Genomic DNA, 23,550 nt, shown 5'->3' with positions numbered 1-23,550 from the left:
AAGAGGAGGAGGTGCCCTGACATTTGGCTGGCAGTTAAGCAGCTGGTTGAGATACCCCAATCCCACTCTGTAGCTCCTGGTCCCAGCCCTGTCCCATCAGCTTCCTGCTGGTGTGCTCTCTGTTGGACACCACGTGAGGGCTCCAGGAGCTGAATCAATGCTATGGTGAAGGGGGACTCCGACTGACACCCCAACTCCTGATCTTGACCATTCACTTGGGAAGTGAATCTTGAGATGGCAGCCCTTTCCTCTCTGTCTCCCTCCTCTTGTTTTTTTTTTTTTTTTTTTTTTTAAACATCAAGTAGGGGGATGAGGCAACCACCCTCAAGGACTCTCTCTGTTCAGACACTGGGTACAAGATCATTCACTCTGGGTGAAATGTAAGAGTTCCAACTGCTTCCAATATGTCCATCCGCTTCCCGCCCACAGCTGCCCTGAAGGTGTCAGGGCATCCGACTGTTATAGATCCTACGTGACAACATCTCCTCCCTACCCACCCAAACCTGATGGAAACTGTTTACACATAAAGCCCTCAATTGAAAAGTGTCACTTTTAGTGCTGTCATCACCCTTATTAACAGTGTGGCACCAGCAGCTTCTTCAACTTCTCTAAAGCCTTGAACATCTCATCTGAAAATGAAAGAATTAGAAAACTCCTTCCTTGCAAAACTGTCTGAAGATTTAATGAGTCAACTGCCTTAGGACACTGCTAAGAAGTCATTAAATATTGCTATTACTATCCACTTTCTCTTCCCCTCATTCCTCCTCCTCATCTCTAGAGCCAAACAACCCAAGTGCATGACTTTGGGTAGGCAGTAAAGGATATTCCGTGCCAGGAGAAACCAAAGCAAAGCATCTCTGCTCATAGGAGTTTTCATAAATAAGTATTATTCACATAAAGGCATTAATACTTTAAATACTTTCACTTATGACACAACTGAAGATTTTTCATTGGTCTGTAAGACTGAATTAAAGCACAATACATCCATGAACCAAATATTCCAATCATTAAAAACAAGACAAACAAGATAAGCACGAGACTGCTACTAATGACAAGACTGCCATTAGTCTTGAACCCATTAATTCTCAGCTGACATGTCAGACAAGATATCACAAACAAGTAAGTTCTGAGTTTCAAAAAATACACAGGACTTTAGCTGGAAATGCGAGGATGACTCTGAAAGCCATAGGAATATTCATAGTGAAATTAAGCATCATTGCGCTTGTGAACTATGATTTTGTACATGGAAAAGGTAAACTTCATGTCAAAAAAAAATTGGGGGAAAAAAATCCCTTTAAAGAGATAATACAGTTGAAGATGTCCAGGTGGACCTACACATTTTGCCACCCTTTCCTCTCAAAACACTGCTGGGAAGAACACATGAACACAAATTCATAGCCATCCCGGAGAGTCTCAAACCATGCCAATCAGAAAACTGAAACAGGAAAAAATAAAAAAAGAGAAATCACGGAAAACAAAACAAAGAAACCTTCCTATAAAGGAAATTTGCCACCAAGGGGAACCCAAAATTCTTTAAACACATTTCCTTCAAATCATTTGCTGACTCAAAATTCACAGTGTATAGGGCAAGACTCTGAAGACACTTGGTAAGGAGTAACAGCTGCAGCCTCAAGAGTCCAGCAGAGCCTCTGTGCCAGGAGACACAGCTTAACATCCTCTAGGTTAGCATTTCTACAGAAACCTCAGAAGGATCAAACCAAAGGACAAGAAGCATAGGAAGAAGGGATACAACCTAAGTTTAAAGGCAAAATCTAAATGGACTTTCCCAAACAGTCTAGAATGAAGGTATCCAGGATTAAGATGGCTCAACAGTAAATGAGCTTCATGCAAAAACAGACTGCTTTTAGGGGAAACCAATAATCTGGAATCTCCATTCACAATGTCAAATATAAAATAAAAAATTACAAGACATGCAAAAGAAGCAGAAAATGGGACTCAAAATCGACAGAAAATAAATTAGAACCAGATATCATTTGATACTGGAATTAGGGGGGAAAGAAAATGTATCTCCTACCATAAACTTGTTTAAAGATCATAGTGAAAGGGAGACACAAAAATGAACAGAAGGAACACATCAAGACAAAAACGACAACTCTAAAACGCAGCCAGAGGGAAATGCCAGAACTAGCCAAAAATAAATAAATAAATAAATAAAAGAAATGCTAAGGAATTTAAGATAAGTAAATAGGAATCTGTGAAACAATATCAGATTTTCTCATAGATGTGTAATTAACAACAACAAGAAGAAAAACAAAAGAATGGGATGGAGAAATAACTAGGAAAGAAACATAAGAAAGATGATAAATCATATATTGAAGGTCTTAATAAACCCTGGGGAAATCAAATAGGACCCACCTTGACGTACTACAGTCCAACTGCAAAAAACAAACAAAAAGTCTTAAAATCAGCCCAAGGTAAAAAATATATTACCTCAGGAAAGCAACAACAACATAGTAGCTGATTTCTCCACTGAAACAAGAGAATCACAAGCCAATACAAAAACATCTTCAAAGTGCTACAAGAAGACTGTCAACCCAAAACTCTCTACCCAAAAACAGCTTTCAAAGCTAAAGGAGAAATATGGACAACGCCAGGAAAAAAAAAATCCCAGATGACTCATCTCCAGCACCTGCCCAAGGAGGATACTGCAAAAGGAGGCTCTGCAGGTTGAAGAGACATAAACATGAAAAACAACAAAGAACACTGGGAATGGCATGCCAATAAATATTCTTTTCATCTTAATTTTTGTAAAAACATATTGACTACATAAAGTGAAATCAATACAGATGTTTTGTTTATAATCATACTTAGTAAAACTGGAGCATGAAGCATGAGGAGAGAAGTGAAAATATACTGTCCTAAGATCTTTGCGTTGCACATGAAATGGTGTAATATCAAGGAAGGTGGTGACAAAAACTGCACAGCATAATCTCCACAAAAACTATTGAATCTTTCAAATGAAGTACTCATAAGGCTAAAACATAGGAGACTTAAAAGGAATACAAACAAATACTTAAAAGACAGAAAAGGAGACAAAGATAGAAAATAAGGGTAGATTTGAAAGCAAAACAAATAGATAATTGCAATAAATATAAATGGATTGACCACACCAATTAAATGACAGAGACTGTCAGGTGGCTTAAAATACAAGATACAACTAACTGCTCTTTACAAGGGTCATACTTCACACATAAAAACACAGATAGATTGAAAGAAAAGGATGGGAAAGCAGGTGTTCAGCCTAGCAGTTGAGCTGCTGATGAACAGGACATCAGAGTGGAGTGCCTGGATTTGACTCCCGGCTCTACTTCTGACTCTAGCTTCCTGCTAATGCATACCTCAGGAGAAAGCAAGAGAGCTGGCTTAAATAGTTGTGGCCACCAAACAGGCAGACCTGGACTGAGTTACTGGATTCTAGCATCAACAAGGCCCAGTCTTGGCCATTGTGGGCAGCTAGCAAGTGACCTAGCAAATTGGAGCATGCTCTCTCACTCTATGTATGTATCTATCTGTGCACACACATTTAGACACATGTGTGAATATATATGTGTGTGTGTGCTCTCTCCCTCTCAAACTAAATATTTTTAAAGAAAAAAATTCTGTGCGGATATTAATCTCAAAAGGATAATGCAACAAACTATCAGTGCTAGACAAGGCAAACATCAAGACAAGAAACATTAACAAAAATGGAAAATTCACAATGTTAGGAGATTCAATTCAATAGGAAAAGATAACATTTTGAAACATTAGCCAGAAATATATAGCATCCAAACCACTTACAGGAGAAAAAGGAGGGTGGCAAAGAAAATGTGCCCTATCCAACTAAAAGCAACAACCATGGCAGAGCAGACACCTAGTCCACTGTGGCTACTATCACAGAATCCCAAGACTGGGTCATTTATAAAGACCCGAAATGTATTTCTTGTAATCATGGTGGCTTAAGAAGCCCAATATAGAAGGGCCCACAATTGGTGAGGGTTTTGTATCCATGATCCCACTGTGGAAAAAGGAACTGGAAGGGCAGGGATTGAACTTGCAGCTCTGGTGCTTCACGACCAATTTCCATCCGTTCATGAGTACAGAGCCCTCAGGACCTAACCCACCCCTGTTCAACACCACCTTCCAACATGGTGGCACTGCAGACTAAATTTCTAGCACTTGTTTTTCAGAGGACACATTCGAGGGGAAAAGCACAAAAAAAAAGCATCACAAAAACAAAACAAACTACGCTGGCATTAACAACATGAAATATTAGCAAAAACAAATTATTAAGAAATGCAAAGGCTTTAATTATCCTAGTTTGACATACATATCATAACTTCAAATTAAAAAGAGCCCATTTTTAAAAAGATTTGAATAGCGCAGCTAACTTCTCTTGCTATATTTAGAATTCCGTATCCAACAAACAGAAACTATTCATTATGCTCAAGCTACATAAATTTACAGAAAAATGACTGTGCGCGGCCACACAGAAAATCTTTGCTAATTCTAGAACACAAGAATTCGCATACATTCTAATCTCTAGTCCCAACACAAAGAAACTGCCTCAGTACTGCCATTATCCATGCTAAAGCCCAGGTGGCAAACACACAGACCCAGGGAACCGGCCCAAGCTCACACCACTGGCCAGTAGCAGATCTGGGCTCAGAACATGGGCATCACAGCTCAGAGTTGGCAGGCTTAATCCCTTGTCATGGACACTGGGCAAGGGTCCCTTGCACAGATATGAATAAACATAAAACTATAATAATCAATATGTGAATTGAGTCAGGAGGCAAATAGGCTCAGAAAAGAATTCAACCACAAACCCCACAGACGGAAATATCTACCTAACAAAGATGTTACTGAAAAAACAAAGATCTATCTCACAGCTGACAAAGCACATGGGAGCATGGCAGTCAACCCCCTTACCTCATACCACAAGTCAAAAGCAACCAATGCATCAAAGAATTAAAATGATTAAAGGATGATAGTATATAAAATAAGAAACAATACAAAATATTTCTGTTTCAGAGAGGAAGAAATTTTACAATAGGACTGAAGATTTGAAATCATTAGAAGAAAAAAGACTGACAGATTTAATTGTATAAAATTAAAACTAGGGGTGGACATTTAGCTCAGAAGTTAGGCATTGAGCTGTGTTCCCTATCACAGCACCTGGATTTAGTGCCAACTCCAGCGCCTGACTTCAGCTTTCTGCTAATACAGGAGCAGCAGTGATGGCTCAAAGAACTGAATTCCTACCACCCAGGTGGGAGGCCTGGATTGAGTTTCTGGCATTGGCCTATCCCAGGCCCAATCTTCATCAAGTCCTAGTTATGGTAAAAACTTGAGGAGTGAACCTGCAGATGAATTCTCTTCTCTTCTTTCTCTCCTTATCCTCTACCTTTCAACTAGATAATAAACATTTTTAGAAATAAAACCTGAACATCATCATAGAATGCACAAAGATACTTTCCAATCAACTATAGCTGTGAGGAAAAAGACTCACAATATATGAAGGAAGAGTACCCGTAAGTCACAAAGCACTTCCTCACAGGAAGATCAATTCAGAGATCCAATAAAGCATGGAAAAAGGGCAGAGACAGATATTTCACTGAAGAAATACAACCTTCCCATGTACAAGTGAAAGGATGCTCAACAGGAGATATACAGGGATGAAAGCTAAGCAAATGGCATAGTCCCACCCATGGAAGAAACGCAAACTATTGTCACGCGCATGGAGAAGCAGGTGTGAAAACACATACACCATCACACACTGGAGACATGGCCATTGGCAGACAATTTGGCAATGTCCATCTGAATTTAAACCATATGAGAACCCTGACCTGAAAACTAACTACCGCAGAGCAATACTTGGCCAGGTGCGTGATAATGCATATAAAAATGCAATGTTGTTTGTCATAGCAAAAAATAAAAATATCATAAAATCACATGAACAGCTTAGTGCAATGTAATATCACATAATAAATTACAAAATCTAGCAGCAGATAGAAAATATCTTCAAGATGTATTAAGCAGAGAAACTTAAACTACAGGATGTTTTTCCAGTGTTTTATGCATGTGTATTTTTAAAATAATTGTACTGAATATAAATAATGAAAATTAAATAATAAATTAATAATCACTTTTTAATTGAAGGGAGTTAAATTGGTGGAGAGGTGAAAGGGTTCAAGGAGCCTTAAGCTTTTTGCTTGTTTTAACTTTAACAGCTCTTTCATGGTTTATTTAAAAATTGTGGGTGGAAATACATTCACTCCCTCACATTCATCTTGCTGTGGTTCTTTCTACTATTTAGTCAAATTGCACATACTTGAAATAGTTGTAATTCTGTAAATATTTATTTATTTGGAAGAGTGTGAGTGTGTGTGTGTGAGAGAGAGAGACAGAGAAAGTGAGAGGGAATTGAATGAGCATCTCCCATCCCTTGATTTGACACCCACAACAGCAAGGAGTCAGGAATCCCATCAGGATCTCCCACAGGGGTAGCAAGAAACCAACTTGTGTGCCACTACCTGCCGCCTTCCAGGTATACTGGCAGGGAGCTGGATTGGAAGTTTGGAGTAGCTAGGATGAACACTAGGGGCCCCCATAAAGGATGTGTGTAACCCAAGAATGGCCTAGCCTGCTGCCACAATGCCCAACCCTGAGACACATTTTTGAATCATGTTTTTCCCCACAACTATTACATGATAAAATCCCAGCATGCTTCTTCATGATCTCCAGTGTCAGCAACTCACCAAACACCTACAAATACTGACATCTCAGCTTTCCTATCCTTGGAGAACATACTTCCTGCGCACTGGAGGGAAAGCAGTGATGAAAATATTTAGATGCAAGGTTTTTACACCTCCTCAATTAGTGAGTCAACATTCATTTTCTAAGGTCAGAGAGCAGGGCTCAAACCAGGAGCTTGGCACCCTGCACTGGTGCTTTCCGAAAGGGTCGGGCCTACCCTCACTTGCCTGGACAGCCTCTGACACCTGTTTCAACACAAACTTGCCTATCTTTATGCTCTTTTAAAAAAAATTTTATTTTTACTGAAACCAGATTTACAGAGAGAACGAGAGAGAGAGAGAAAAGACCTTCTATCCACTGGTTAACTTCCCAAATGACTGCAAGGACTGGAGCAGAACCAATCTGAAGTCAGGAGTCAGAAACCTCTTCAGGGTCTCCCACATGGGCTCAGGGGAGCTGGAGCAGAAGTGGGGCAGCCAAGACATAAATCAGTGCCCACATGGGATACCAGAGCTTGAAGATGGAGGATTGACCTGTTAAACCACAGCGTCAACCCCCATCTTTTTACTTGAATGACTTTCGACCCACTCCCACCTTAACTACTTCAATGCAATCCCAGCAGAACCACCCAGTGCACCAGCTAAAGCAATTTCTTGGTCCTCTTCCTTTTTCCCGTAATAGGAAACATCTGTATTGATTTTCCTGATTGTGGGAAAGTAATAAACATTTACTATAACACAGTTTACACACTAAATAAAGAAAAAAATCAAACTCTGCACAAGCCCAACAGCCTGAAATAGCCACCATTAAGATCCTGATGTGTCTTTATAGGGCTTTTTCCTGCCTACATAAGAGCTCAATCGTATCACATTAGCACATTAAGACAGCATCAGGCAACTTCTGCTGTCTGCTTTGCTCACTCATCAACATACATTTATAGAAATCTTGCCAAGTCAATAATTACCTATCACTTTTAATGGTTATGTGCTCTTTAACGGGAGCACATAAAAAGCCACACTCGATGTCACTGAGTTGTTTTCAGACACAGTCTGGAACCTCCGTAGAAATCACCAGTTGGAAGGTGTCTTCCTTGTACTTTCAGCCCTTCCATGCCCATATGCATTGTCCATCTTTCTACAAAAGAGCTTCTCTCATATTGATTGATAAATGCTCTCTGAAAAGAGGAGGCATTAACCTCTCACTCCGTAATCACAGCCATAACACCTCCTAAAAGCTGTAAAGATCAAAGTGACCAGTGTGTGACTAGGGCCCAGAACAAGGTTGGCACACAGTGGGTGAGGACTCTTCCCTCATCCCCTTCCCCTTAAAACACAGGTGGGAACCATTAAAACATATCTACAGTGGGCACTGCTGTGGCACAGTCGGTAAGCTGCTGCCTGCAATGCCAGCATCCCATATGGGGCTCAAGTTCTGGCTGTTCCACTTCCAACCCAGCTCCCTGCTAACACACCTGGGAAAGCAGCAGAGAGCCCAAGTGCTTTGGCCATTGCCATCCATGTGAGAGAGCTGAATGGAGCTGCACAGTCCTGGCTTCAGCCTGGCCCAGCCCAGGCTATTGCAGCCATTTGGGGAACAGATAGATAACCCCTCTCTCCCTCCTTTTCTTCCTCTTTCTCTGTAACTCTTTCCAATAAATAAATAAATATTTTTAAGTGAATAAAAATAAAAGATACCTACACATCAATAAGAGCCCGTTTCTCATTTCTTCTTGGATAATTGTCCAGAATGCCACGCCCCAATTCCCTAAACCCTACTTCAAGGTGTAGAGCTGACAGCAGCATCACTCTTTATCCTCATCACTCAGTGATGGAAAGGGAAAGAAGCAGTAGGAGGGCGCCACGTGCCACACCTCTGACTCTGCAGCAGGCACCTGTTGTGTGCTACACAACATTTCCTTCGCTGCTGTCTGGGAAGAGGAAACTGTGTCCCCACTTCAGAGAGGAGGAAGCTAGGGTACACCAACACCAGGATTTGACCTTGTCTGCCATGCCAGCTGCTCGTCCACCTACAGAGTGGAGACTTGGCTGTGGGTGTCTCCCCGTCACTGACCAGGTCTGTCACAGCTGCTCAATAGATGGACGGGAGTAACATGCAAAGCAGACACGGCTTTTGGTGTCAGAGCTGGATGAAGGAAAGTCAAATGCCTCTTGAAAAATGTGGGAGGAGCATTTCTATGCCCACAAATATACTCAAAGATAATCAGCAATACGTTCACTGAAAGACAGTATCAGCAATCGGCTCAACAACCCGAACCACTAATGGCCCAGAGAAGTATCTTCAGCAAGAAGACTAAACAGAGATGGGGCACCACCCACAAGGGGATGACACCCTGCAGCAATGGGAACAAACCAACCACAGCACCCATGATGGAACGGATGACTATCCAAACCACAGAAAGTCAAAATCACACCGAGGGTGACACAGGATGATTTCCATCAACACAGCATTCAGGGGCAGAAGTCGGGAGGGGACCTTTAGAGAGGGTGACAGGGGACTGAGCAAGTGGGGGTGCCCCGGCAGCTGCACCAACACAAATAGCACACTTGCCTTTGTGCATGGTATTTTTAGGTTGGACTAAATGAAACTTGCCATTTTGTAGGTCAAAACAATCCAAGACGAGTGGCTGCACATGGCTCCAGCCGACACTTCACTGACATTGGGTTTGAGGAAGCCCCTGACAGAGCAGAGAGGACACCAGCACCTGCTGACAGGCAAGGCCTTGCATGAAAGCAGCCTCACCTCCCCTCAGCATCGGCCCCAGTCTGGGTTTCCATGGGATGATGTCTTGTAGCCACACGCTGACACTGTGAGACAGCCCTCAAACTTCACTGATCCCCCTTCAATCTGCTTACCTTCCAGCAAAACAGCTCAGTCCATATTCACGGCAGGATACTTAACCGCTGGAGAGATGGAGACAGAGCAAGTTCCAACCACCTGCTCACTTCCCACATTCACACACTAGTGGAGGTTGGCCATGGTTGAAGCCAGCAGTCAGGAACTCCATTCGGGTCTCCCACAAGGGTGGCCACAGCTGATGCCAGGAGTCAGGAACTCTGTTCGGGTCTCCCATGAGGATGGCCAACAGCCAGTTGCTTGTGCCATCTTGCTGCCTCCCAGGGTGTGTGTTAGCAGGAAGCTGGACTCAAGAATGGAGCCAGACCTGAACCTAGCACTCAAATGAGGGGTATGGGCAACTTCACCATGACATCTGATATTTTTTAACGACCCAGTATTAGGAAGATACCTTTCAAGCCTTGAGTGCATCCTAAAAGGAAGCCTTTAGAACTAAGTTAACTGTATCCCAGATAACAATCCCCTTTGTTCTACCATGGTCATTCATCTCCCTGTGGGAAAACATCCCTTTTCAGAATTCTGTGGACAGCCAAATCATTTTAAAGTGGCCAATAATATGTCAAATAGAAGGATGCACCACTTATCAAGCTGCAAAACAAAAGACTTCCCAGGGCCAGCCAGAGGCATTGCCCTGGCACACTCAATCCAGACTGCACAGAAGGGGCACAAGGAGTTCCTAATGAGAAGAGCCTTGGTCATGGCTGTTAGCTGAACTGCATCACAAGGTGAGCCACGGGTCCCAGCATTTGCCATATGTGTTACCTAACACAGCTACACTGACCACTCTGCTGAGTCCAAGGGTGACTTGCTATAATGACCCAGCAATTAAAGTTACCACCGGGAAACTACGGGGATGATACTCCCGCATGAGCCCCACCAGTCAGCCAGCCCCCTGCCTCTTGCTCGCTGAAGGAGCCATGGACAATGATACACCTCATCTTGGGGGCTTGAAAGGAACAATGTGGGATATAGTCACAGGACTTCACCCTTTCAGAAATCCTATAATACATCACAGTATAGAGAATGATTATATTAAATATTTTATAATATTTAAATGTTTTAATATCTAAAATTATTTTCTAGATATTTTTAAAGATTTATTTTATTGGAAAGGCAGATGCACAGAGAGCGGGAGAGACAGAGAGGAAGATCTTCCGTCCGATGATTCACTCCCCAAGTGAGCCGCAACAGTCGGTGCTGCGCCAATCCAAAGTCAGGAGCCAGGAACTTCTTTCCGGGTCTCCCACATGGGTGCAGGGTCAAGGCTTTGGACCGTCCTTGACTGCTTTCCCAGGTCGCAAGCAGGGAGCTGGACAGGAAGTGGAGCTGCCGGGGTTAGAACTGGCACCCATATGGGATCCGGGCGCATTCAAGGCAAGGACCTTAACCATTATCATGCTGGGCCCTATTTTCTAGATATTTAAAATAATTTACTATATGAAATGCACAGTATAGTGTATTAAGCATGCCGTGATCTGCCTACCACGTTCCTGACTGGTGGACCATGATCTGCCTACCACGTTCCTTACTGGTGAACCTGGTGGGTTCCTCTGAAGAGCAACCTGACAATGAGTACACACAGAGCTGAACACTGCCTCCTTCAACACTCCCCAGCCAATGGGGAAACCAAGACACACATGGATAATAATGGACAAAACCAGGACTCAAGCCCAGGCAAGCTGAGGCCAGGACTGTAACCACTCTGCTATACGGCCATTCTTGACACCACCTGTATTAAAGGGCTTAACGAGAATAGGGAGACACCATCTAACCTTTCTTTTACATACAAGTGGCATGTAAAGCAGCTTATCTAACCAAATCCATGGAAGCATTATCTCCATTTCCCACCCCAAGAAACTGAGGTTCCGAGATAGGAAGCAACGTGTTGCTTAGTGGCAGAATCAAAACCCACACAGAGCTGGTGAGGGCTCCAGTAACACCACTGTGCCTCAAAGCACTCAGGTAAAGGTTGTTCCTGAGGGGTGTGAGACGAATGCCACAGCAGCAAACAAACCCCAAATCCCAGTTAGCACAAGGCAACCCCTTCTCCCCTGCAAAATGCAGTTGTGGTTGTAGAAGCTTCCAGGAAAGCTGCGCCATATCACATCTTACAGCTCTGTCACTGCAGCCCTCAGCTCCATCCTCAGCACTAAGGGAATTAATGCTGCCTCCACGTTGGTGGTGACACCTGTCATCCCCCTTGTGATCCATCAGCCAGAGCTTGTCCCATGGCCCCACTCAAAGGCAGGAGGGTGGGTCTCCTGCATGCCAGGAGAAGAGAAGGCCAAGAGATCCTTGAGTTACTACAGACAGCACTACAGGGGTGCCCAGAGCTGCTGGACAGAAGGGACACCTGATCAACACGGAGTTCCCAGGGGCTCCCTTGTCTATGCGATTCAGTTAAGCCCAAACCAAGTTCCAGGCAATTCCGACACAGGTGGGCAGCAGTCAGCCCTGTAAACAGCTGTGTTCTACACTGAGGCAGAATGCTCACAAACATGACAACCAGGAATAGAGTCAGGAGTATCACCACCTACGTGCCAAGGCCCAGTGAGGAATGGGGGAAACAAAGACAATGACCTCGCAATCCCCAACCCTGGAGGGTACCAGTTCACACAGCAGCTGGCTATGGTAGGGACTGACTACCACAGGGCTGAGCCAAGGCGCAGGCCCAGAGACCAGTGAGGTAGGGCAGCATGACCAAGCACTAAAGTGAGCACTGCCCACCTGCCAATGACATGAACCCATCCCACCACTGGGCAAGGGAGGGAGCTCCCCAGTTAGGGCCACTAGGGAAATACTCACAGTGACAGGACACTGTCACCTTCACCTTCTCGTACCAGGCTCTCCCAGTCTGCATCATCTCCCACTGCCTGAAGTCACACCTGCTGACCCTGTCCCCATCCAGACAGTGACCCCACATCTTTCCAACCTCTGTAAGCTGGGCTGTTCATGGATCTGATGCCCTCATGGTCTGTCCTCGTTGGCACACCTGGCATTTAAGGCTCCTGTTGAGTCACCAGCTCCGGATTTACTGCTCCTGCTCATTTTAGGTAGCCCAGAAATCTAGTCTTCACTCTTAGGGGAATGACAGCAGATAGGTCTGTGGCTGTCAGTATTTCAAAAATCAAGTTACCATCCAATGCCCTCAGCAAATCACCTGGGTCATATTTCTCCAGGTTTTGATGGAATTCCTGACTGCAGTGTACTAATGAAACAGGAAATAACCACCACATGTGCAAGCATCCAGGTGATGTCAAAGCAGGGTCTGTCAACCAGACACTTGGTAAACCAGAACTGTTATGTGTTTCAACACCAGTGACTGCATGAGGGGTCACGAGCCAGCAGTGGTCCAATGCAGGCTTGGTCGGCTAACTGTGAGATCCCTGGAGCCTGCCTCGCATGCCTTCTCTCCTCCCCAGCACCCAGCATGGCTCTCCTACACAGGAAGGTCTCAAAGCAGGGTGCCACACTGGTCCTTGGTGGGGTCCACAGGACTGAGTGTCCTGGCATCCTAAGAGGAGGTTGGAGGACGGGAAGGAGGAGGGATGGAGACTCTCAGGGGAGGCTAGCTGACAAGTGAGGCAGGCAGACCACCTTGCTCCAGATCCAGCAGCTGAAGGTCATGGCTTTCCCAAGGTCCTCAAGTGAGAGGCTTTCTGAGCAGCTGATGTCCCGGGGATGACGACAACGGCCAACGGGAGAGAGCAAGGTACCACCTGTGCTTTACCACTACCACTGAGTGTCTCACCAGTAATGTGCCCACCATCTTATCCTCACAGCCTGGCACGTGCCCACATCCCATTTCTCAGGGAAGCCTGGGCCACCACTGCACTCCTCCACCTTGGAGGTGTCATGCTAGAATGGCACTGGCTCCCACACAGGACTCTGCAGACAGGCACTTACTTCCCAGGAGAGAAGAGGTGCCACCAGGGTGCCTCCAGGATATGGTCACTTCTGCTGCAGGCTGGAAGCACACCAGGTCAGCAGCTACTCTGGGACAAAGGGTCTGCTGGTACCCAGGCAGAACCTCCTGCTGGCTAAGTGGCTTCAGGCAAGTCAGTCCACCCTTCCAGCAGTGGTGGTGTTCTTTGTAAAGAGACTTATAAGAGTGATCCTTGGGCTCACCTGTGGCACAGAGCATGCCCTTGCCTGCCGGGCACTGGCTGCCACTTTCCCTCAAAGAAGGTGACTGGGAGTCCAGGTGCTGTTAATGCATCCAGATGCAGATCCCAGAATGGCCCTTACAAGCCCTGTGAGTTGGGCCATTCATTACTCATTTCTTCACTTGCAATGAAGACGCATCCGTAGGCCTGTTCCTTAGCTCCAGCAGCACATGCCATGGTCTTTGCTAGTGCCTGACAAGCAGCATGTGCTCACCACGTGGGAGGTGTGACAGGTGGCGACACTAGACCCAACAGCGGCGTGCCCTTGGTCTAAAGGCCTGCTGCGCCACAGCTCAAAGCAATTGAGAAATTCCCAGTTCCAGCCTTGGCATCTGAGGAAAATGTACACTCCCCTAACAGCGGCAGGAGATAAAGCTTCCTGCAGCAAAGCCTCAGGACCACAAGGTTGAGAATAATTAAGTGCAGCCTCAACGTAGCTACACATCGCACTTGGACTGTTCTTCACTGGTGAGTGCATAAAGCCAATTTGTTTCCTATCAGATTAAGCTTCCAGAGCCAGACCTGATTTACAGCCCAAGGAGTTTACTGAGCACCTGTGGGGGGATGCCTGGGGAGCACCCGCCTAGAAAGTTGTCTACACAAAACCTTAGCACCACACCTGACAGAAAACTGGTCTCCTTAAGGGTCAGCACGGGCCAGATTACTTGCTTGCTCTCCCCAAGTGCAGGACCCAGCTCATGAGCTCTGACGTGGGAGCTCATGGAGCAGTGAGAACACACACAGGCCAGGTGCAGTCACGTGTAGCCACAGGTGGGTGAGACCCACTGAACCTGGCCCATCATGCCAGTACTACTGAATGGAAGAATCTAATTTGCCCCAGCCAGCCTCTGCCAAGGCGCCAGAAGCGCATCACAGAAAACAAAGGTTCATCTGTCCCGGTACACTCCTGGCCGACCTCCGGAAGTTGCTGTGTACCTGCTGATCACAGCCTCTGGGCAGCTGAGACCCCTTCCTGGGGAGACTCAAGCCAACCCCAAAGCCAGTCTGAACAGGGCTAACATGTCCAGGCTCATAGGAAACCCAGGAATAGTTCAGAACTGCCATAGATGCCCAGGCCTGCCCCCACGAGGACAAGGACAGCGATCCCTAACAAAAAGAACTTCGGCGGGGGGAAAATGTGAAGGACCCATCTAGCTTTTATATAACATCCTTGGCCGAGGCCAAAAGCATAGGAACAGTGGGCACCAAGCTCTCCGACTCACTGCACAGGCCACTGCCTATCTGTAAACATCTCACACATATTTGGATGGGCTGGCGGGAAGTATCTGAAAGCATGTAGTTGCACATACATGTACACACTATTAAATCCGCAGCAGCAAAGTAACCACAGACCCTGTGCGTCCACTTGGCCTTATTCCAGCATTTTTCCCTCGGGCCCCCGACACCTGTGCACCGAGCACTGTATAGCTCTTTCTCTCACATAATAATGTCACGGGCTTTGGGCTTCTCTGGGGAATATCCCAAAGGTAGAAACACAGTGGGAGAGCAGGAGATAGCCCTCTCCCCCTCCAGATGAACCAAGACCCCCTACACGTCCACTCGGGCTTCCGGTGACCAGTGTTCAGCCTCAGGGCGGGAGAGGGGGCCTTGCCCGCATCTGGAGGGACTCACTTGCCGCCTTCCCCGAAACAAGTAACCAGGGTGAATGCAATCTCTAGGGAAGAAAAACATGCAAGAAAGGCCATTTCTTCCCACATGCATGCCTTGTGGCAGGCAACTGAGATAATCTTTGACACTGCACACCTGCCGCGGAGGAGCAAGGACTGGGGGAAAAAAAAACCCTTGTGCGGCGGGGGGGGGGGGGGGGGGGCGGTGGGTCTCCGGTTCTGCGTAGAGAGGCAAAGCCAAAAAGTTCAGGCAACTTTCCTCTTCAAAATGTGTCAGACCAGTCTTGGGCGAAGGGGACAGAGCTCCGGCCCACTTACCAAGGAGCGAGGGCCGGCTGGGCGCCAGGGGACTGCGGGGTGGGTCTGACTGCTGTTCCGGGCTCATTTCTGTAAGGCAGGTGATAGCTCCCTATTACCGGAGACCGGAGAAGACTCAGTCATTTCCTAAAGAACCTGTGCCAGTTCGCCGCCTCTTTTCCAAAACCACTGATTTCAGGTGCCAGCGCTGAGAGCGCCCGAGGCGTTTCACGACTGCCCTGGGGTGGTGAGTAAAGGGAGGGTGGCAGGGCTCCACCCGCTCCGGAGGCAGACACGAACCCGAGCCCCAACCCGGGCTGCGGCGCCAGACGCCCGAGTCTCCACCGCAACAGTTATCCCGAGAGGAAGACCCCAAACGCCTTCCCGCGAGACGAGGCGCCGGACTCCGGGAAAGAGTCGCGCCCAGCCTGGGCACCCGCAGGGACGCCACGAAATGCAGCCTGGACCAAAGGTTGTCCCCGCCTGTCCCGCAAAGCTGCCCAGGCCGGGAACTTGGCGGGTCGCGGGCCAGGGCGCACGTCCCGGTCCTGGGTAGCAGCCCCGAAGCCCCCCGGCTGCGACCTGACCCGCGCTCCGGAGCTGCAGCGGCGACGAGAGCAGGTTTTAACCCCGAGGCACGCGGGTCGCTTCGAGCCCAGGGTCCCGGAACGGCGAAGGGGAAGATCTCTCGGATTCCCGGAGGACACATCGCGTCACCCGCAGGAGAGGGGGGTCCAGGCCCCCAGACGGGACGCGGCGGCGCTAAACAAAGTTGGGGCGCAGAGGGGTTCGGTCACCGGGGCGCCCCACCCGCGGCTCCCGCTACTTACACGAAGACCCCGAAGAGCAGGGCTCGCACCCCGATCTCGATGGCCAGCTCCCGCATGGTGCGTCCGGAGCGGCTCTAGCGGCGGCTGGTGCTCTCCGCGGCTCCCGCAGCTCGGCCAGCGCCGGCTAGCCAGACCCTGGGCGGCGAGGGAGGCGCGTCCAGGCCGCGGGCGGGGGCGGGAGGCGGGCGCCGGGCGGGGGCGGGGGCGGGCGGCCGAACGGCGGGGAGGGCTCAGCCCAAATGGCCAGGCTCGGGACCCCGGCTCCGGGCCCCTGCTCCGCGCACTGCACCGAGACGGGGATGCCTTGGGGACTCCTCGCTCCCGAGCGTCCAGAAACGGGGCCAGCCGCCCGCGGATGGGGAGGCCGGGGAAGCCCCGGGGCCGCCGCCGTCCCTGCGCGCTTCGTGGCTCCCGGGCCAGTGGGCAGCCTCTGGGCTCGCGCCTGAGCTGCGCGCCTCTCCCGCTTTGGGCTCCGGATCCCTGGTATATGCAAAGCACGTGGGTCGGGAGTCTGCAGGATTTGGGGGATGATCTAGACTCGGGGCAGCCCCGGGCCTTCTGGACCTGTCCAGGAGCACTCCGCCCTTCCGTTTTCTTCCCTCCCTACATTCTTTCATTATTATTTTTTTTTTTTCAGGAAGTTCTACAGGGATCACTGCCGGGCTTCTCTTTGCTCCCAGGTGGGGAGCTCTGGCAAAAGCGAAAGGCCTACCTCCCCACCGTTCCACCGCGGCAGGTGGCCTGGTGAGGGGGCGGTGTGGAGGGGACGGGATCCCCCTCTGCCAGCCGCTCCCCGCCCTGGCAGCTGTGAGCTACTGCACTGAGAGATGTGGAAGTCAGGCACAGCCCTGTCTGCTCGCGGCCAGGACCAGGGTCGCCAGTGGCTGATACAGCATTCCAGCTGCAAGGAGAGCCAGGAGCTTCCTCCTCCAAGTTGAGTTTGAGCACTCAGCTCCCAGCAGCTGGCTCAAACTGGGACCCAGATTAGCTTTGTTTTCCCATCACTTGTCAAGATCTGTCTTGGCATTTGAGCTCAGCCTTACTAATTTAAAGCAAATAGACATGCAAAAGGCACAACTGCCCGTGGGCAATTACCATGGAGTTGTTGCCAAGGCGCTCTGACCTTCCCTGGGTTTTAGGGGAGAGTCACGCAACCAGCATTTCCAGAGCCGTAAATGGTTCCTAGGCTGGAGGAGCCCTGTCTGCATCTTGGGTGAAAGAAAGTGCAAGCTGACCCTACCTCCGGAGGGTACGCATTGGCAAACCAAGATCCCTGTATGAAGCCAATGCTGCTTCTGGCCAGGAGGTTAGAGGCAGGAGGAGGGACCCAAATTCCATGAGGGAGAGACAGGCTGCAGACTGGCTGCTCTGCAGGGCAGGGCCAGTTACTGCCTAGCTCAGCCCTGAGATCACAGGGTGAGTATTCAGCAGGTGAAGAAATGAACGGACTTGGTACCACCTCAGGCACACAGGCTGACAGGTGCAAGGGAGGGAAGAGGTGTGTTTGTCTCACCTGTGCCTTGGACCTGCAGCTGCTCTGAGTTAACGTGGTATCCGAGAGCCCAGCATCAGCGCAGGGAACTCCGTGGCCTAGACCTGAAGCTGTAGGGTGGCAGTGTTCCAAAAGGGGATTCCAGCAAGAGATTCCTTTGTGGAGATGCTACTAGCCATAAGCATGAATGGAATGCTGCCTGTGCAAAACTGTAGGCTGCATTCCAGGGTTGGAAAGCCACTTCTGCCCTCAAGTAGACGGGGCCAGTCAGTCCTGCAGACTGAGCCAAACTCAGGTTGATGAGGAGGAGTGTGGCCATCCTGTTTCTAGAAACATAACACCTGGGCTGTGGCTCCACACTGTGTCCTTGTATTTAATTTGCTTTGGAGTTACCTAGAGAGGGCTTTGGACTGGGCATGTGGCTTTGTCCCTAGAGTCACAAGGTGCCTTTGAAGCCTACAGACCTAAGGACTTGCCCAGTTCAGCCCTCCTTTTGATGCCTGAGTTTGTACTGGGTTCTCCTACTATGATCCTGTGCAGGCAGCAAATTTACTGTTTTTAGGACAATCTTTGCTTTGTGTTTTGTGATCATTTTTTTTATCATTTTATGATACAGTTCCATAGACTCTGGGATTTTCCTTCTTCCCCTCCCCAAGTCCTATCCTCCCACTGAGTTCCCCTATATTAATACAATAGTACACTTCTTCAAAAACAGCAATATGTCCATCATTGCAGGCATGGACAATGGCAGAGTCCAGCATCCTACTGTCAAGATATAGTTAACAAAGTTTCACTGGGAGTTCATCTTTGATGTGTAAGTGAGATGCACACTGCATTGTATCCTCACATCTGGATATGATTGTCTCCATTACACAGTTACTAGACATTGCCTTAATTGTAAAACCACAATACAAAATCAAAAGGAAGAAAATAAATTAATAAAACCATGATGTTAAATAACATGCTACTGAATGACTAATGTGTCACTGAAGAAATGGAAAAGAAAATTAAGAACCTTCTTGAAGAAAATGACGCTACTATATGATCTATGAGTCAGTGAAGAATTCAATGAGTTTTGAAGAGATGAAGCTAAAAGAAAAAGCATCAAATTCCATGAGATAGAGTTTCTGCTGATCTTTGTCTCTTGAAGGCAACAACTAGATGGGTTTTGTTTTTTTCAACTCAGTCTACTTATCTATGACATTTGATTGAATTTAAGCCATTTACATTCAGGGTTGAATGGGTGGTAAGCTGGTTCTTTTTAGCAATGGGTTGTTCATTGATTTAGTCTTCTGCTATTTTACTGGGAGGTTCTTGACATTTGCCTTTGGTTTTGGTGGTTGCTATTAAGTATAATTTGTAGGGCAGGTTTGGGAGAAGCGTATTCTTTGAGCTTTTCTTTATTGTAGAACAATTTTACTTCATTTTCAAAGAGAAATGAAAGCTAGGCTGTATGTATTATCCTGAGCCGACAATTTATAGCTTTTTGAATCTGGAATATATTGCTCCATTCTCTTTTGGCCTATAGAGTTTCCTGTGAGAGGTCGCCTGTGAATTTGATCGGCATTCCTCTATATGTAAATTGATTTTTTTCATGTGCACATCCAAGGATCTTTTTCTTATGTTCGATTGAAGAGAGCTTGATGATCACGTGTAGTGGTGAAGATCGCTTTTGGTCAAGCCTGTTGGGAGTTCTGTGCCCCTCCTGGATCTTGTTTCCCAATTCTTTCTCTAGATTAGGGAAATTTTCCTTTATTATTTCATTAAATACATTTGTAAATCCAGCTTCTCTTTCTGCACCTTCTGGGACTCCCATAACTCTTAGATTTGACCTTTTAATAGTGTCTTTCAATTCTTGAATACTTTTTTTGGTCTGATCCAGTTCTTTTTTCAGCATTTTGTTTGTTTTCCCCTGGTGACAGGAAATATCTTCTAATTCTGAGATTCTTCCTTCTGCTTGTTTCATTCTGTTTTAGAGACTCTCCACTGTGCTTTTAATTAGCTCCACTGTATTTTTCATTTCTGATACATCAGCTTTCATTTGATTCATTTCCTGTGTGACATATTCCTTAAATTCCTTGAATGCCTACTCTGTGTACTTCTCATTGTTGATAAGAAGCTTTATAACAAGTGTTTTGAATTCTGTATCCCCCATTTTCTCGATGTCTTCCTCAGTTAACTCTGAGGTTGGTAAAGAGTTTTGCTCCTTTGCAGGGGAGTCTTCACTAATATTCATTGTGCCTTTGTCTCTTCTTTTGCTCTTGGTCATTGTGCTTCTGGTTATCAAATTCTTCTCCTTGGGGCAGGTTTCTAAGTTGTGTCACTCACAGGTCTACAGTTCTGTTTTACTTATTGCAGTTGGTACACGGCTCTTTTTTGCAGTCATTTGTGCCACAACCTCCAGTGAGTTCCAGGTCTGGGTTCTTATGTTAGACTTCCACGATTGTCTCCATAGCCCCAGCTCCTGGCTCACCACTCTCCACCTCCTGTGATCTCATGTTGGGGCTGCACCGTTGTCTGTACAACCTTTCTCCCACTTCAGTTCGAGCAGTTACCAGGATTAGGGAAACACCAGGCATCTTATATAGCTAGGTTTTTGGTGGTGCTGATCTTGCTGGAACCTGTTCCACATTAGGTCTGCAGGCCACATGGACCTATTTTGACCCATATGATACCAAAGTCAATATTATTTTCCATGTGGGACCAGTGCAATCCACTGAGCTCAGTGAGTTCACTCCCAGCTAAGCCCATGTGCAGCCTCCTGTTGTCCCTGCTTAAACAAAAGTCTTAAAGTTTTTGTTTGCTACACTGTACAAAAATGGCACCTGATGTGCCACTACTAGAGTTCTTGGTCTGCTGGCCATCAGGTCTGAGGGCTACCCGGAAACTATCTTGGGTGGAACCTGTAGGATGCCGCATTGTTGTTGTTCACTGAGTCAGAAATTAGTTTACTCCCAGCTCAGAGCATGTGCAGTACTGTCCCATAGTCTTTATCTCCCTACACAAAATAGCACCTGATTTGGTTCTAAGGGGTAGACTGGGCTGTGAAATCCACTGTGTTGCCGCACTGCCCGTTCTGGACCTGCCACTCTGTCTCTGCTCCTGGTCAAATCAAACAGACCAGCAGGATGAGTAGTTCTTCGTCTGGGTTCACCTTCTGAGCTCCTGGTGAACATCCCTTCCCACCTGGTGGAGTTCCGATCGCTATTCGCTATTCGCTATTCGCTGAATGCTGCTGGGGTGTCAGTCACTGCAACACCACCCCATTGTATCCGCTGCTTTCCTGTGTCTGTCAGTCTCCAGGTACCCCTCTGCTGTTGTTCTGTCCTCTACTATTTCCCAGAATGTGCGCTCTCTGCTTCACAATAGCCATCTTGATTATCCAACAAATTCGCCCTTGATTATTCAGCAAATGTCACACCCTCTTCAGCTCTGTTGGAACTGCTGCCTCATTGGGAACTGCAACTTGTCTTGATGCCTTCCTCCTGCTCCACTGCCCCTCCCCCTTGCCACCAGCCACAGGGAACAGGTTTCATCAGAGCTTCCTCATAGCCAGCCACAGGTGGCTCAGTCTCAATTTGGTTTAGAAAGAGTAGTTGTAAATGTCGGTAGAAGATCAGGCTTCGGGTCACATGAGAGCCAGTGCCAGCGATGTCATCTGGACTTGGTTCTCTCCAATGCCCTGTTCTGTGGACACTGGACACACCTCTTTCTCAGTTCCCTGAGACTATGACAATTCCAGAACTGCATCCTCTTAGATTCAAGTCTGACCTCTGCTTTGATCCCAGCACTCCTGTATAAGTGTGACTGGATGTCATGGTTACTGCCAAGCCTGAACCACTCATGATGGATGTATTCCCCTAGACGTGGGTTGCATGGTTTATTTCTACCCAAAACCCCTAAGAATGGATGAAAGGGCCCGACACAATAGTGTAGTGGCTAAAATCCTTGCCTTTAACACACTGGGATCCCATATGGGTGCTGATTCTAAAGCCAGTGGCCCTAATTCCCATCCAGCTCCCCGCTTGTAGCCTGGGAAAGCAGTTGAGGACAGCCTAAAATCTTGGGACCCTGCACTCACGTGAGACCCGGAAGAAATTCCTGGCTCCTGGTTCCTGGTTTCAGATTTGCTCAGCTCCAGCCATTGCAGCCACTTAGGGAGTGAATCATTGGACGAAAGATCTTCCTCTCTGTCACTCCTCCTCTCCTCCAATAAACATAAGTAAATATATTTTTTAAAATGCAGGAGAAAAGTGAGTGCAAAAGACAGACGGGTGTGCTGAGATTTGGAGGAGGAAAAAAAAATTTTGATGGAGATAAGCTACCAAGGGCCATCGGGCCATGCCTTACCCTGCAGAATGAAGACTGAAGAATGAAGAATGAAGACTGTGTCTTGTGCAACTGCAGGGTCTCCGTCCAGGCAAGAGAGTGCCTCTGAGTGCTCTGTGATAAGGCTGCCCAATTTCTGCTTTGTCAACACAGACCAGTAGGGCGGTTTAAGGAAAGCTGTGATGTCATCCCTGGGGTTTGTCTGCAGTTGCCCAGCCTCTTGTGCCACCCTCTCATCTTTCCTAATGATCTCCTTTGCCATCTACCAAAGTCGGCTTGTGGAGGAAGCACTCTAGTCTCATTTATTACATAAGACCAGATCAGGCTCTCTCTCAAGATAAACCTGCTCCCTTTAGAAGAACAGACAGACTCTGCTACTTTTGCAAATGACTGCACAGAGCATCCTCAGTGCTTGGAGACATGCAGAGCTGGCAGTCACCCCCAAAGGTAAAGAGGCAGCCAGTGCCAGCAGCTGTCCAGCTGTGAACCTGTGCCAAGCAGTGGAGGCCCTCAGGAGGACCATCGTGGCATCAGTAGAGAAATGAGTCAACAATGAATGACCACGCAAACACGGGCAGACAAAACCACCCAGGTGATACACCCGTGGAGTGCGATAAGTTCCTAGTGATGAAAGCCTGGTCAGAAGATCTGAAAATTTCAGAAACACTCCATCCTAACAAGGCAACATGTCAACCCCCTTGTTTACCTGACTGATCTTTAAAAACGATTCCAGAATTTAGACATTCATTAAATGAAGTCAGCCACAGGGTTTTCATGGAGGTACACTCCTCAAAGTGCCACTTTGGAGAAATCTCTCATATTTCATATTATGAGCATGCCAAGAAAATCCACATTGGCTTGGTCACGTTGTTGGACTTTTCTTAAACCCTCAACAGAATTGTCCAGCATAATGATCCCCGATTGACCACAATTTTGGCTGCTTATGAAACCAAAGCCACTTTCAGAGAACATGAATTGGCAATAACTTCTTATAATCTCATTTCCCAAACTCTGGTTCAGATTGCCATCTGTCTAGTAGCCATGAGTGGCACTTTGCTGTAGAGATTGGAACCTCCCACTCGTGTACTGCAGCCTGCCTGGTGTCCTGGAGACACCAGAGAATCCAAGAGGGATTTCAGAATAGGTCATTGACTTCAACCCAGGGCTTGGGATAA

The 23,550-nt window shown here is 47.3% G+C and overlaps 1 protein-coding gene across 6 annotated transcripts in view; it reads right to left on the bottom strand.

Moving 5' to 3' along the window:
• Positions 1-23,550, bottom strand: part of PLPP4 (phospholipid phosphatase 4) — a 543,342-nt gene that overhangs the window by 239,423 nt on the left and 280,369 nt on the right. Inside the window, exon 1 of one of the 6 annotated variants that reach the window (XM_004579773.3) lies at positions 16,555-16,794. The exons of 3 other annotated variants lie outside the window; for them this stretch is intronic. In XM_004579773.3, coding sequence (XP_004579830.1) covers positions 16,555-16,610 — 56 coding nt within the window. In that variant the 5' untranslated portion in view covers positions 16,611-16,794. Of the gene's footprint in view, positions 1-16,554; positions 16,795-23,550 lie in introns of those variants that run through there. 2 more of the 6 variants (XM_058671851.1, XM_058671855.1) reach the window with 2 other exon arrangements.

The sequence above is a fragment of the Ochotona princeps genome, chromosome 13 (assembly GCF_030435755.1).
Source record: "Ochotona princeps isolate mOchPri1 chromosome 13, mOchPri1.hap1, whole genome shotgun sequence".
NCBI lineage: Eukaryota > Metazoa > Chordata > Mammalia > Lagomorpha > Ochotonidae > Ochotona > Ochotona princeps.
This window is presented reverse-complemented; position numbering and strand designations above follow the sequence as displayed.